The sequence below is a fragment of the Asterias amurensis genome, chromosome 15 (assembly GCF_032118995.1).
Source record: "Asterias amurensis chromosome 15, ASM3211899v1".
NCBI classification, from domain to species: domain Eukaryota; kingdom Metazoa; phylum Echinodermata; class Asteroidea; order Forcipulatida; family Asteriidae; genus Asterias; species Asterias amurensis.
In genome coordinates this window covers 14,691,938-14,707,486 of record NC_092662.1, presented here as the reverse complement: position 1 = coordinate 14,707,486, position 15,549 = coordinate 14,691,938, and the positions used below count along the sequence as shown (strand labels likewise).

Here is a 15,549-nt window from a genome sequence, read left to right as displayed (position 1 = left end):
ACTTTTTCGGCAAAAATTGAAAAATTCCCAAGGCTATAGCCTTGTGACTTTTTCGGCAAAAATTGAAAAGTTCACAAGGCTTATAGCCTTGTGACTTTTTTGGCAAAATTTGAAAAGTTCACAAGGCCTTGTGACTTGTAAAAAGTGAGCTGCTTTATGTATTTACTATGTACATGTAATATATATAGCTTTCCACTCAAAATGGTTTACTTTTAAAATTCCTTGCATTGTCTGATATTTACCGTAAATTCTAAAACACATCTTTTTTTGTATTAATGTTTGGCTTGAGTTTATAGATCCAATAAACGTGCTGAAGGCACATGACAACATAAAGACAGTTTTGTAAACATACATTTGTTTTGTCCACCCCCCCCCCCAACCCCAACCCACAAGCCTACTGCTGGTGTTAATTACCGAAATGCTGAAGAGCAGAGAGACAGACTTCCCGTTTCGTATAATCTTATTCGTTTTCTCAATATATATTTGCTTAATTTTCATGATAAAAAATTGCCCTTACGCAAACACTGTCTTAAAGGAACATGTTGCCTTGGATCGGTCGAGTTGGTCTTTGAAAAGCGTACGTAACCGTTTGTTATCAAATGCATATGGGTAGAAAGATGTTGTAAAAGTAGAATACAATGATCCACACAAACATGCCTCGAAATTGCAAGGTTGTCCTTTTACCTCGTCGACTAACACGGTCGGCCATTTATGGGAGTCAATGGCCGACTGTGTTAGTTCGCACGGTTATTGAAATGAAAACCACGCAATTTGGAGACAAACTTGTGTGGATCATTGTATTCCACTTTTAAAACATCTTTCCAACTATACGCATTTTATAAAAAACGGTTACACACGTTTTTTATAGACCAACTCGTCCGGTCCAAGGCAACGTGTTCCTTTAAAATAAGAACCTGTAATATTCCGTCTATGGTGGCGTGTTTAAAATTGTTTGCTTTATTGACTTTAAGTACTATTAATCTTCTGTAGCAGTATGTGGCACCGTAGCTAAACAAAGTATGTAGTGGATTGGGATCTACGTGAAAAGTTCACACAAGGCTATAGCCTTACGACTTTTTCGGCAAAATTTGAAAAGTTCACAAGGCTATATAGCCTTGTGACTTTTTCGGCAAAAATTGAAAAGTTCACAAGGCTTATAGCCTTGTGACTTTTTCGGCAAATTTTGAAAAGTTCACAAGGCTATATATAGCCTTGTGACTTTTTCGGCGAAATTTGAAAAGTTCACAAGACTATAGCCTTGTGACTTTTTTGGCAAAATTTGAAAAGTTCACAAGGCTTATAGCCTTGTGACTTTTTCGGCAAAATTTGAAAAGTTCACAAGGCTATAGCCTTGTGACTTTTTCGGCAAAACTTGAAAAGTTCACACAAGGCTTACGACTTTTTCGGCAAAATTTGAAAAGTTCACAAGGCTATAGCCTTGTGACTTTTTCGGCAAAATTTGAAAAGTTCCCCAGGCTATAGCCTTGTGACTTTTCTCGGCAAAAATTGAAAAGTTCACACAAGGCTATAGCCTTACGACTTTTTCGGCAAAATTTGAAAAGTTCCCCAGGCTATAGCCTTGTGACTTTTTCGGCAAAAATTGAAAAGTTCACACAAGGTTATAGCCTTGTGACTTTTTCGGCAAAATTTGAAAAGTTCACAAGGCTATAGCCTTGTGACTTTTTCGGCAAAAATTGAAAAGTTCACAAGGCTTATAGCCTTGTGACTTTTTCGGCAAATTTTGAAAAGTTCACAAGGCTATAGCCTTGTGACTTTTTCGGCGAAATTTGAAAAGTTCACAAGACTTATAGCCTTGTGACTTTTTCGGCAAAATTTGAAAAGTTCACACAAGGCTATAGCCTTACGACTTTTTCGGCAAAATTTGAAAAGTTCCCCAGGCTATAGCCTTGTGACTTTTTCGGCAAAAATTGAAAAGTTCACACAAGGTTATAGCCTTGTGACTTTTTCGGCAAAACTTGAAAAGTTCACACAAGGCTATAACCTTACGACTTTTTCGGCAAAATTTGAAAAGTTCCCCAGGCTATAGCCTTGTGACTTTTTCGGCAAAAATTGAAAAGTTCACACAAGGTTATAGCCTTGTGACTTTTTCGGCAAAACTTGAAAAGTTCACACAAGGCTATAACCTTACGACTTTTTCGGCAAAATTTGAAAAGTTCCCCAGGCTATAGCCTTGTGACTTTTTCGGCAAAAATTGAAAAGTTCACACAAGGTTATAGCCTTGTGACTTTTTCGGCAAATTTTGAAAAGTTCACAAGGCTATATATAGCCTTGTGACTTTTTCGGCGAAATTTGAAAAGTTCACAAGACTATAGCCTTGTGACTTTTTCGGCGAAATTTGAAAAGTTCACAAGACTATAGCCTTGTGACTTTTTCGGCAAAAATTGAAAAGTTCTTTTTTGGCAAAATTTGAAAAGTTCACAAGGCTATATATAGCCTTGTGACTTTTTCGGCAAAACTTGAAAAGTTCACACAAGGCTATAGCCTTACGACTTTTGCGGCAAAATTTGAAAAGTTCACAAGGCTATAGCCTTGTGACTTTTTCGGCAAAAATTGAAAAGTTCACACAAGGTTATAGCCTTGTGACTTTTTCGGCAAAATTTGAAAAGTTCACAAGGCTATAGCCTTGTGACTTTTTCGGCAAAAATTGAAAAATTCCCAAGGCTATAGCCTTGTGACTTTTTCGGCAAAATTTGAAAAGTTCCCCAGGCTATAGCCTTGTGACTTTTTCGGCAAAAATTGAAAAGTTCACACAAGGCTATAAGCCTTACGACTTTTTCGGCAAAATTTGAAAAGTTCCCCAGGCTATAGCCTTGTGACTTTTTCGGCAAAATTTGAAAAGTTCACAAGGCCTTGTGACTTTTTCGGCAAAAATTGAAAAGTTCACACAAGGTTATAGCCTTGTGACTTTTTCGGCAAAAATTGAAAAGTTCACAAATTTCGCCGAAAAAGTCACAAGGCTATAGCCTGGGGAACTTTTCAAATTTTGCTGAAAAAGTCACAAGGTTATAGCCTTGTGAACTTTTCAAAATTTGCCGAAAAAGTCTTGTGACTTTTTCGGCAAATTTTGAAAGTTCACAAGGCTATAGCCTTGTGATATTTTCGGCAAAATGTGAAAAAAATCACACAAGGCTATAGCCTTGTGACTTTTTCGGCAAAATTTGAAAAGTTCACACAAGGCTATAGCCTTACGACTTTTTCGGCAAATTTTGAAAAGTTCACAAGGCTATAGCCATTTCCCCCCCCCCCCCCAAATTGGAGCCAAAAACTGTTATTTTATAACAACTAATGCTGGACTTACCCCCCGCAGTGTATATTAAAAGCGGTAAAAAATTAAAGCAAATTTGTGCAAAGAGTTAGTCAGAGTGACGACCAGGCATTCAGGGGACTCAAAGTCTGATCGAAACCAGCGTGGTGATCACCCATTAGAACCCTTAAGGGACTTGCGGTCCCGGTCCCTCCTTTACTCTCCCACACGGTATTACTCATCCACACCTAATTTGGGGATAGACATGACGGACCCCAATCCATTACTGGTGCAAGCAGTAAAAGTCATGTCCCTCTTGGTACGGGCGGGATTCGAACCGGTGTACCAGCTCTGGATTGCACGCAATTGAACTATCCAGTGCACCGTGTCGCCACAGTGCCCGTTGGTGTTTGGAGATGACTTTAATACTACTTATATCATTTACTCACTGCATCCAAGCAAAAAAGAAAAGAGACACACACGGGAATTGAACCCGAGTCACGTAGATCCCAATCCACTACATACTTTGTGTAGCTACGGTGCCACACATGCTGTTATTGGAATTTTTAATAGTTAATGACAATTTAAGCAAACAATTGTAAACACCAAAAACGGAATATAGGGTATTTGTTTATACTTTAATGAAGTATGAAAACAGTGTTTTGTAAAGGCGATTTAAATTTAAAAATCGAGCAAATATATCTTGAGAAAACGAATGATTATATGAAACAGTTTAGTAAGACCATGTAAGACTTCCTCTCTACTCTTCAGCATTTCGGTTATTTATCACCACGGCTTGTGGGTCAGGAAAAATGGTTCCAGAGTGAATGTTCTTAAACTATTTATTTGTTTCCTATTGGCAATGTACTGTTTGTACATTTCTGGCAGGCCCTTGTTTTTGAGGGGGGGGGGGGGGGGGGGGTTTCCGTCAAATGTTCATTATGTATTTCTATTGTAAAGCTTTTTAATAATTATTGTAACATTTTTAATGATTGTAAATTATGTCGCAATTCAGCGGTATGCTGCGATGCCATTAAAAAAAATAAAATTAAAATAAACCATAAACCAAATAGTGATAACAGCTGGTAAGAATCACAGTAAAATGTCACTTTTCAATTCAAATGGGCTACCTAGTACTGGGCCAAATTTCATTGAGCTGCTTAGCACAAAACTTTGCTTAGCATGACATTTCTTCCTTGTTAAAGACAGTGACCAAATGTATATTTGTTGCATATTGTATGTGACTGGTGTTCAGCTGTTGTTTGCTTTAATCCTGAAAATCACATAGAAAATTGGTTGGTACACCCGTTTTTTATCAAAATTTCATGCTAAGCAAATGTTTGTGCTTAGCAACTTGATGAAATTGGGCCAAGCGAGATTACCAGGGACGCAACAATGAGTTGAGCATGGATTCCCTCCGGGAGATATTGTAAAATCTGCTGGACATCCAACTTAAAAAATCAGTCAGAAATTTATATTTAAAGGGTGTTGGAACCTTTTGTAGATCAATTTTTGTTTGGCCTCGACATGAACCCCTACCGTGAATGAAGATGTTTTGTGTTTTCTTGTCTTACAAAAAGTACCAAAACCCCTTAAAGTTGTATGCCAAATAATAAACTTCAAATCATTCAATGCATTACAAAATATAGATTTATTACCATTTTCTTTTGGGCTAGAATACATGTAAACATTTTGTCATAAAAATAGAAAACAACTACACACAAATTATGAATTATCAGAAAAAGAAATACAAATAAGGCAGTAAATAATAATACAGTTCAGGAATTATAAAAATTTCAAAAGTTCATTCACTATTTTAATTAAACTCAATCAAGTCTACAATATTGCACAGTGCATAACCGTAAACAAACATTTTTCTTCAAATGTGTTGATTGACCATTGCACAAAGTGCAGCAAACTCACAGCACCTATCCTGTCGGACATTTTGGAAGTCAAAGGAATTGACTCCCCAAAATGGCGGAAATGGTAGAAGCGTAATCTTCCATTCAAGGGAACTCGGCAAACTCCATGGGGATATAAACACCAAGCTGGCAACAGCCAATTTCTCTCATACAAACATTGGCTTAGTGTCTATGATTATGGTTTGGTAGGATTCGAGCCCACAACATTGTGATTGCAGGTCCTGCAAGGGGATATAAGCACCAAGCTGGCAACAGCCAATCTCTCTCATACAAACATTGGAAAAAAAATCTATGATTATGAATTGCAAAAATCAAGAAATTGTGATTCAGTAAGTAGACGACAATACCTATTCTAGTCATTGTGAAATAAAAGATCAGCTTGATAGGATGAGAACCCACAATCTTGTAATTGCAAGTCCTGCAGTCTAACCACTTGACCATGGTTAGCTTGGTAGGATTCAAACCCACAACCTTGCGATTGCAAGTCCTGCAGTCTAACCACTGGACCACGGTGACCTAAAATGTTATGTTGTGCTTGCAAGGGGTCAATAAAAAATATTGTCACAATGCCTAATTGGAATCAGACATTTCAGATTCTGAAACACTTCATACTCACACACCATTTTATACTCACACACAGTAATCAAGAATAATTTGCATAGTTATGATTATACAGTTAACACAAACCTACAAACCGAATTGTTCCAATAGAATTTAAGGCAGAAATGCTAGAAATCTTTGCAGCTAAGCTTATTGTTTTGTAATAAAAAATACAGCCTATATCGCAGTTCAAAAATTAAACAATTTCCATTCTCTACAAATAATGGAGGCATAGCTCAAATCACAGAGCAACAACCAAGTCATTGGTTTATACATACATAAATTACAGCCGATTCCTTTTTGAAATTTTCTTTAAAAATATATTGATCAGAATAAACAATCTGGCAATTAAATGATAGAAATCTTATTACTTTTTAAAATATTTTTTTAAATTTGTTTTTAACCCATATACATTGATGTGTTAGCACTGTAATACTCAGTACTTACTTGAGTTCTATGTGGAAAAAAACACAGGCATACTACTCGGGTGGGACTCGAACCCACAACATTTGTAATTCTAGAACAGTGTCATACCAACTAGACCATCGAGACCGCTAGGTGGCTAGAGGCAGTCCAAATCCTATGATAGAAATCTCCATAGGGTAGGCTCAACATGATGTGTTCAATAGTAAATGATAAAGCTGATTACAGATAACATGATTGAGAGTTACTGAATCAAATAATATTTACAATGTAGATTTGTTGTTCTATGTGTGGTATTATTTTTAACTAAAATGGAGGGTTCATACCTTTGGGAATTACTCCAAAAATTCACGACCATAACAAATTTACCTGGTAAGAAGTACTGCGGCCGTTGATAATGTAAAACATTTTGCTAAAACAATTTCCTTTCAAAGGAATAATGGTTTAAGGGAGAAGGATTCAAAAACTTTTCAATCTGAGAAACAGTTCTGCATGAAACAGTTCTCAGATTATGTGTTCCAATTATGGATTATCTTCCTGTGTGCATGGACATTACCAGTCCAGATTTAAGCAATATCTTAAAAATAATTTCATTCAGATTTTGCAGAACAAAACTCTCTGAATCTTTGGGCGTAGTGCTCCGGTCTAACCGTAGAGAACGATTGAGTTGGGTAGCGCATACATTTGTACAGATGCTCCATCTTTTTCCGAAATGTAAACCGAGTAAAAACGTCAATAATTCCAACAAAATACCGGTGATTCTGTCCATCAATGATATGTAACGGATTTGCAGTGTTTGGAAGTAAACGTTGATTGCAGTTCAAAACTTCGTCTATTTTAAGAAGATTCGCACATTCACAAAAACTAGAGTTGGATTCTCTTAACTCTGGATGTTCATTTAGCTGGTTCCCTTGGCTGTTTAGCTGGTTCCCTTGGCTATTGCTCATGGTGACCATTCCAGGCAAAACCTGTCCACTAGTCTCGCCTAGTCCAACATCATTTTTAGTACTATCAGTTGCGTCCATATCTACAGGTACGAGTTCTCTTTCGTTGAGTTTGTGTCGTCCCGCTTCGCCAGTAGTACTTAATTTATCACCAGCAGCATAATCCAAGCTCTGTTGAATTCTTGATTCTGTTTCGTTAATATCTTGGGGTTTAGCCGTTTTTGAAGGACTCTTCAAGCCTGGGTGGATTTTGACGGTAGATCTCTGATTCCACGAGGGAAGTCTTCGCTTGCAGTTTGGACACAAACTGTTTGGACTCTCTGGTAAGGGTTTGACCGATCTGGGTAAGGAAAAATATCACCATATAAAGTAATACACGTCTTGGTGTTTCGGCACTTTCGTCATTGCTTATCCATTCAGAGTATGGGTTCGAGTCCCAGTCATGACACTTGTGTCCTTAAGCAAGACACTTAACCATTATCGCTGCGTCTTTCCACAGCTACCTGTCTGACCTCATCACTGTACCTGCCCGACCACTCTGTTCATCATCACATCTCTTCATCCATACAAGCAAAATCATTCGATCAAGGACTTTCTCAAGTGCTGCCCCCAACTTTGAAACTCTCTTCCGCTCTCCACAGAGAATAGAACAATTCAAAACACAGCTCAAATCCTATTGCTTTCTTTTGCCTATTGTTCAGTTTAATCCTTTTGTTTGCCTATTATATTAGTGTATTATTTGTTAACTTGTTGCTCTTTGGTTTTTTGTAAAGCGCATTGGTATTTCTTTCAGTCATGAAATGCACTACATAAGAACTAGCTATTATTATTATTATTATTATTATTATTACAACTATCCTATATTATTATTATTATTATTATTATTATTATTATTATTATTATTATTATTACTATCCTATATTATTATTATTATTATTATTATTACTATCCTATATTATTATTATTATTATTATTATTATTATTATTATTATTATTATTATTATTATTATTATTATTATTATTATTATTATTATTATTATTATTATTACCTTCTGGCCCTCACTACAACGTCAGCAAGGTTGTCCGTCGTTATCTTTTCATCAGCATGCAGGATTTGAACACCGAGTATGAGACTATAATCCATCACGCCCTGACACTCAAGAAACTTTGTATCGATCTCAACCTGCTTAATAAACCAGCATTTCTGGGCTCCTGAAATAAATGGAAAACCAATTGCTATTTAACAATTTCTTTGTTTTGATTTATATGAAATATTGCATAACAACATAAGGCCGGACGGCAACATCAAGGTGCGGGCTACACTTAAAGGAACACGTTGCCTTGGATCGGACGAGTTGGTCTTAAAAAAGCATTTGAAATCATTTGTTATGAAATGCAAATGGTTAGATAGATATTTTAAAAGTAAAATATAATGATCCACACCAGTATCACTCGAAGTTGCACAGTTTTCTTTTGACGCCGTGAACTAACACGGTCGGCCATTTTGTGGAGTCAAAATTTTAACTCCACAAAATGGCTGATCGGGTTTGCAGGTGGGTTGACAACAAACATAGAGTGCGACAACGGGTTAATTTTATTGGAAGAGGATATTTTGACATACCTATTTGAATTGTCTTTCCCTCAAAGTTAGTGTCTTTAAGGACAATAACTTCATGGCTTTCTTCCTTTAATGGTTTGACGTAGCGACTAGCAGAACATCCCTTCAAGTCGTATCTGATGAGTTAAAGGAACAGTACAGAATTGGTAAGAAACAAAAATTGTGCAGATCACAGATTTACATAAAACTTACACGGTCTAATGATGATGATAGTTTAAAACATCGCTTGAAATATTTCTGACTGAAATGTCATATTTGATGAGAAAGAAATAATCTAACTTCGCGTTTTGAAGTTTATCGCTCAGTGAGCGTTATATTCATTTTTGTTTTGGCATCGATGCAATGCAAAATGTATAATCGGTTTTTCACTATTCTCTCGTTACCCAGATGGTCGATCGATCTCAAACTTCGACAGGTTTGTCAGTTTATGTATATGGTGGATTACACAAAGTGCTTTCACTGCCAGCAACTATTTTGTTGGCAAAAACCAGTTCTGTAATGTTCCTTTAAAGAAGAAATATTAGACATATAAAGATATATTTCAGTTGGAAAACATGGTAAATGTAGGGCTGCCTCCACATCAAAAGACTTTGGCTAAAGCTTAGACAACTTGACTTATTAACCACAACAATTCAAGGCTAAGTAAAAAAAAAACATGTTTAGCGTCCGGGTTTCTCAGAAAAAGGAAGGAGGAGGGGCTTTTTATTTGTATTTTTTATTTAAAGATGGCACTATTCTTTTTAAAATGTCAAAATCCATTGTTTTTTGTACTGCTCAAACACACAATCCATAAGTGAAACAAATTGGACAAGACATTCAGACATGACATTCAGATTGTTTTAGATGAGATCGTTTAAAATATATCCCTTTTTTTCATTAATAAAAAAATAAATAAAAAAATGCATAGAACAAAAAGAAAAAAGAAAAAAAGGAGGCAGCCATTGAAAGGAAACAAGTTTTTAATTTTTCACTCGGCCTAAAGTGATTGAACTAAGTGAAATTTTATGCAAAGCTAACATTTTCTACTTGGTTCAGATCCATTTCCTAAAATGTTCTCCAAGTGGAGCTTGAATTGGTTTATTGAAACTAATAAAGCAAAACCATCCTGGATTTCATTTTGAACATTTTTAAGCAACTTTGAACATTACCTTTCCGTGATACGATCATCAGGGTAGAAAACACTCTGCATAACTGTGAAATAGATCTTTAAAAAAAGATTTTTTTATTTTATTAGATTAACCCTTTTGTAATTCATGCTTTCATACAAAGTTGTGTTTTGATATGGAGTAGGGAAATAGGGCTTCCATGCTGTGGACATCTCTATGCGAGACTACGGTTTAACCTTTTCTTGGACCCTGTATTTTAGTAATATATTGATCATTTATGGCAAATTACTTGTTTTCTCCATTCTACAAGAGGAGGTTACAATAGCACCCTCAAGAGTCCTCTTTCCAATTCTGAAAACTATGTGGCCAAGCAATCTTTATTTGTTTGTTATTTTGCTGACGCGATTTAAACAGATGCCCATCTAATTGCCCCCCTGTCATCATCTGTTTGTACAATGTAAACCTGTATATTTTTACAGGCCTTGGGACTTCGCTCTTGAAGGGGCACAGTAATTTCCCTCTGGTAAGCGGCATTTCTAGTTTTGTATTGGAACCTTGCAGAGGGCACCACGGCACAGCCACGGGGCACCAGAGCAATTGCCCTAGGTGCTGTGGATCATGTCGAGGCATGACCTTACATTTAAAGGCGGTGGACACTATTGGTAATTACTCAAAATAATGATTAGCATAACACCTCACTTGGTAACGAGTAATGGGGAGAGGTTGATATACTAAAATATTGTGAGAAACGGCTCCCTATAGTGACGTAGTTTTCAAGAAAGAAGTAATTTTCCACGAATTTGATTTTGAGACCTCAGATTTAGAATTTGAGGTCTCAAAATCAAGCATCTGAAAGCACACAACTTCGTGTAACCATGGTGCGATAAGGTTTTTTTTTCCTTTCCAATAATCTCGCAACTTCTACGAAAGATTGAGCCCAAATTTTCACAGCTTTGTTATTTTATGCATATGTTGAGATACACCAACTGTGAAGACTAGTCTTTGACAATTACCAATAGTGTCCACTGTCTTGAAGAGTAAACTAACAATTTTCAAGTTTCCTTCCAAACTGTTCCCAATGATTCCAGTGCTACATCTTTTCACTGTTACAAAGAGACAGTAACTTACCCCTTTACTTCCATTGAGTTTGATGAAGTAGCAGCCTACGATCTTCACTAGTAACGAATGAGGGTAGTTCACAAAATGCTTCACAAGACGTCTCAAGAAATCCTTCCTCAGGAAACAGACATCCGTGTATTTCTCAGTTTTCAAGATAAAGGCTTTGTTATTGCTGTAAGATAAATAAAGTTAAAAAAAGTTCAATGAGTCCATGTATACAAAGAAAGAAAGAAAGAAAGAAAGAAAGAAAGAAAGAAAGAAAGAAAGAAAGAAAGAAAGAAAGAAAGAAAGAAAGAAAGAAAGAAAGAAAGAAAGAAAGAAAGAAAGAAAGAAAGAAAGAAAGAAAGAAAGAAAGAAAGAAAGAAAGAAAGAAAGAAAGAAAGAAAGAAAGAAACAAACACTTTAAGAAATAAACAAACACTTTAAGAAATAAACACCACAACAACAAAAAACACCCTACCAAATATACACCCCCACAGATTAAAATCCTATACTTCAAAATCCTATCCTCTATGTAAATTTAACATATTAAATCGTAAACTCACCACAGAAAGAAGGTCATTCCACTTCTCTAAGAGGTGATAAATTCCATGAAGAGTTTGGGGAATCCTGATGAGGGGAATCTTGATGAGGGGGAAAGTGACTCCAAATAATCCGACTCTTTAATTCCTAACAAGGCACGTATTGCAACAAACACTTTAGGAGCATAGCTTCTGAACTCAAAACGCTGGGAAGAAATCAAATGATAATATCAAATATTATTCAAACCACTTCTGTAATTTTTTTTAAAAACAGAAATCGCCCATTATCACAAGGCCACAGACCGACACTTCAAAATGAGGGCTAAACTTTAAGTGTCACAAGGGGCACTTTGCCACCTGCTTCTGGGGTCGCAAATCAAAGCTCAAAGGTCTACATTGTTTCAAATTCCCTCTCTTAAATCCATGAGGGCATCAGCCGTCCCGTGGTTGTCCGAGAATGAACTCAATTCAAGACACTCTATCCAGTGTGGTCAGTGTTAGCTCACGCATGCTACTTCTTTTTAAAGCATAGGGGATTAAGAATATTAATTTTGGCTTTACCCTTGCACTGTATACTCAGTACTTTCCTGAGTTCTTTGCCTCTAGCTACCGGGCAAGACACTGCTCTAGAATTGCAACGGTCGTGGGTCCAACCCGAGTAATTTGCCTGTGATTTCGTTCACAGAACTCGGGAAAGTACCGAGTATCTAGTGCTAACACACAACAGTGTAAGAATAAAACCCAAATTAATATTCTTTTAAGTGCCCGAATATTGTCAGTTTAACTAGCTTTCGGTATTCCTCTTTCAGAGCGACCAGCAACACGTCCTTCATGCACTGCCAGGAACTGCTTGTCAATATTCCCCCCCCCCATCCCTTTGTGCTTTACTCTAATTTTCAAATTCTACTTGAGTTTTAATTTACCTTTTTGAGATTATTCTCGACAAGAGTTATAATTAATTCCTCTTGGTAGTCGTCATCTTGAAGATGAACAGCTCTCTTTGAAGATAAAGACAACAGATGGATGTTAATTAAAGGATTTGTCTCAGTGAGACTGGTTAATACCTTTTACATGCTAAAACTCAGACTAAAATAATTTCTGTGACATTGTTTTACTCATTTGGTCAAAAACTTCAGCATCACAGCCAGTAATATTTTAAGGGAAGCTTTCTACAAGCATTATCTTCAAACTGTGGAAGTTAAGTGTAAATCTTTGGACATTTTGTTTGGTGTTACAAATGTTTTATACTATGAACAGCTCTTCATTGCTTGTTAGCAAGTAAATTTTTATGTCAACAATTATTTTGAGTAATTACCAATAGTGTCCAGTGCCTTTAAAAGTCAGCTCAATGAAAGTGGCCCAGCTGTTTACCCTATATGATGAGGACTATCTTTACCTGATTTATATGTTGTGGGTCATAACACTCTCGTATCCCCATCTGTATACAGCGGGATAATTCAAAAAGCCTATGATTCTCGTTGATTTCTATGATTCCTCGTCGAGTCCATTGGTGATGGGCTTTACCAATCAGGGTAGCAAAATCCTTTGAGTGGGATGGCTGGGTAGCCGGAGTCGGAACTGTGGCCATGTTTTCTGTTTTGGATAATCACAAACCATGCTGTTAGGGGCCAGTCAGAAGAGTTTTAGTAAACGTTAAAATAAGAGCTACATTTTGAATATTGAAACAACCTCCAAACTACTTTTTTTATACTAAACTCTACTTGTTACTAAACTCTACTCTTTTACTGGGGTGCTTCTTCTTCTTCCTTTAACTGCTTCAGAAAATTTGAAGATTACCGCACTGTGGCTGGGCGCACGCGTAAAACCATGGGACCGTAAGCCAATCAGGTGCAAAAATATACATGGTGCAAGTAAAAACTGGCCATCAAGATTACTAACTAGGTGAGACCCTCAGTGCATTCTTGAATGCATCTAGAGAGGGTGAGAGTGCAGGGTCTGCCTTCAAGCAGTTCCAGTCCCTAATTGTGCGAGGAAAGAATGATGATACATAGACCTGATTGCTGCAGTGCGGGATGTAGAAGCGAGATCCATGTCCTCTGGTCTGGAATTGGAAGTGGGCGCTGTACTCCTTTACAATTTGTTTTTTTGACATCTTCGGTCGTAGGCCTACTACTACTAACTACATCTACATCTACATCATACTCTACAGACTATCTATCTGACTATCTATTATGACAATACTTGTCAAAGTCTTTTCAGCATCCTAGACAAGGTGAGAAGACACTGAAGAAATTTTAGTTTTAGAAGTGGGAGGAAAACCCCAGAGAATTCATCTCGGGATAAAAACCCACGCAGTCAACCAAGGACTGAAAAACCCAATCCACATAGTGCCCCGGGCCCCGCCCCCGGTAGCATTCGATCCATCCATGGAGGTAGGTCAAACTCAAAGCAAAGATTATATATTATTATACTTACAGAGCGCCGAAGCCAAATCATTCAATCAATCATCAAATTCAAATTGTAAGTTTTAATCGTTATGACTGGGAAAAAGTGTAGTTCCAGATACACTAGCTTCCTTAAAATATTTGTTAATTTGAAAACAATTAGGTAACTTAGTCCTACAGTAAATACCTTTAAATATTGTGCAATCTTGGCAATCAAGTTTGTTGTTTACATTTCCTTGTACAGCTGACCGGAAGAAGCCATTTTTGTATGGCGATACCGTGGTTACTTGGACTGTCCTATTTTGTCAAGGGGGGAAGATCTTTTTGTGAGCGTTCAAAATCTTGTTTTAAAAAACCACAATGTTACAAAGAGACATGATTAATTAAACATGATGAATAAGCTTTGTGGGATTATTAATAAGAGCAATTTCGCATGATCCTAAAACTGTCCCTCTCTGTGCGTCCCTTTCATGGGCCCCTGTGTGGCAATCTGATCTACCCTTTTAAGCTAATGGAACCGTCCCCATTTGTTCTTATTAGTAGCTAATAGAGGGCGCTACATCGACTTGTTGGAGGCCGACTCTGCTGAGGGACTGGGCGAGTCTACAAATCTGGATCGTTTTTAATATCCAGGGCCCAATTTCATGCATAGAGCTGCATGCTGAACTCAAAAAGTAGCCAAGCACAACAAAATTATGCTTACCATAATAAGGTTACCAGCCAAACTGCTATGTCACATGTATAATTTGTGACTGGTATCCTGCTAGGTTTTGCTTGGCAGAATTTCTTTCTATGAACTGGGCCCAGATGTTCGTTTTGAGTGATGAACCATCGATTAAACCATGGAGGTAGAATTTACATTGTAATTCGCAAATTTTTGTTAATGTCAGTTGACCCGCTGACCCCCAGCACTTCTGATTGGTTTGGAATTAATTGTGCTAACCTGAACCTAGGCTTGACAAGTTGTGGACTTTCAATATAAAAAGTTGCAATGGAAACATAGAACACACTTTCAGTGAAGGGGGGGGGGGGGGGGGGCAGGAGAAGCGTTAGGATGGCCACTAGTTACAAAATATATAGCCTACAACCCAAAATGCTATCAAATTAACAGTTCAACAAATCTTTGACAAAGACACTTTTAAAAATTATCTCCCCAAACTCACACTGTGACAACAAAACAAAAAAGTTCAGTATATAAACAACATTCCTAAATAAAAATTTACAAATTCATTTATTCATAATAATATGAGAATATTGTACAATAATACAAGCTCTACCTCAATGGTATTACATCAGTAGCAAATAACTAAAAATTGTGGGGGTAAAAAATGTATTTGATAGCATTGATGAAAAGATTTAAAACAATATTAATAACTCCCAAAGGTGTTTGGTTGCTAAAAACCAAGCATAACATTTATCTTTTTGACTGGAGCCCCTTGTTTATAGGATTCGGATACTTTTTCAAAATGTCCACAGATTTACATTAAACTTACAGGGATTGAAGATAATGATAGTGGAAAGCTTCCCTTCAAATATTACTAACTAAAGTTGTGTAGTTTTTGAGAAATGAGTAAAACAAGTCACAAAACAGTTTTGGTCTCATGAGACCAAAACTATTATAGCATG

General features: G+C 36.8%; 2 protein-coding genes across 2 annotated transcripts in view; both read right to left on the bottom strand.

The window, feature by feature from the left end:
• LOC139948204 (sarcosine dehydrogenase, mitochondrial-like) overlaps positions 1-15,549 on the bottom strand; it is a 170,807-nt gene that overhangs the window by 151,129 nt on the left and 4,129 nt on the right. The window lies entirely within an intron of this gene.
• Positions 4,942-14,197, bottom strand: LOC139948205 (phosphatidylinositol 4-phosphate 5-kinase-like protein 1). The gene is given in 9 exon segments (XM_071946281.1): positions 4,942-7,494; positions 8,204-8,366; positions 8,776-8,888; positions 9,921-9,976; positions 11,007-11,169; positions 11,543-11,724; positions 12,442-12,516; positions 12,915-13,111; positions 14,111-14,197. Coding segments are annotated over 8 exon segments (1,638 nt in total). The 5' UTR covers positions 13,107-13,111; positions 14,111-14,197; the 3' UTR covers positions 4,942-6,800.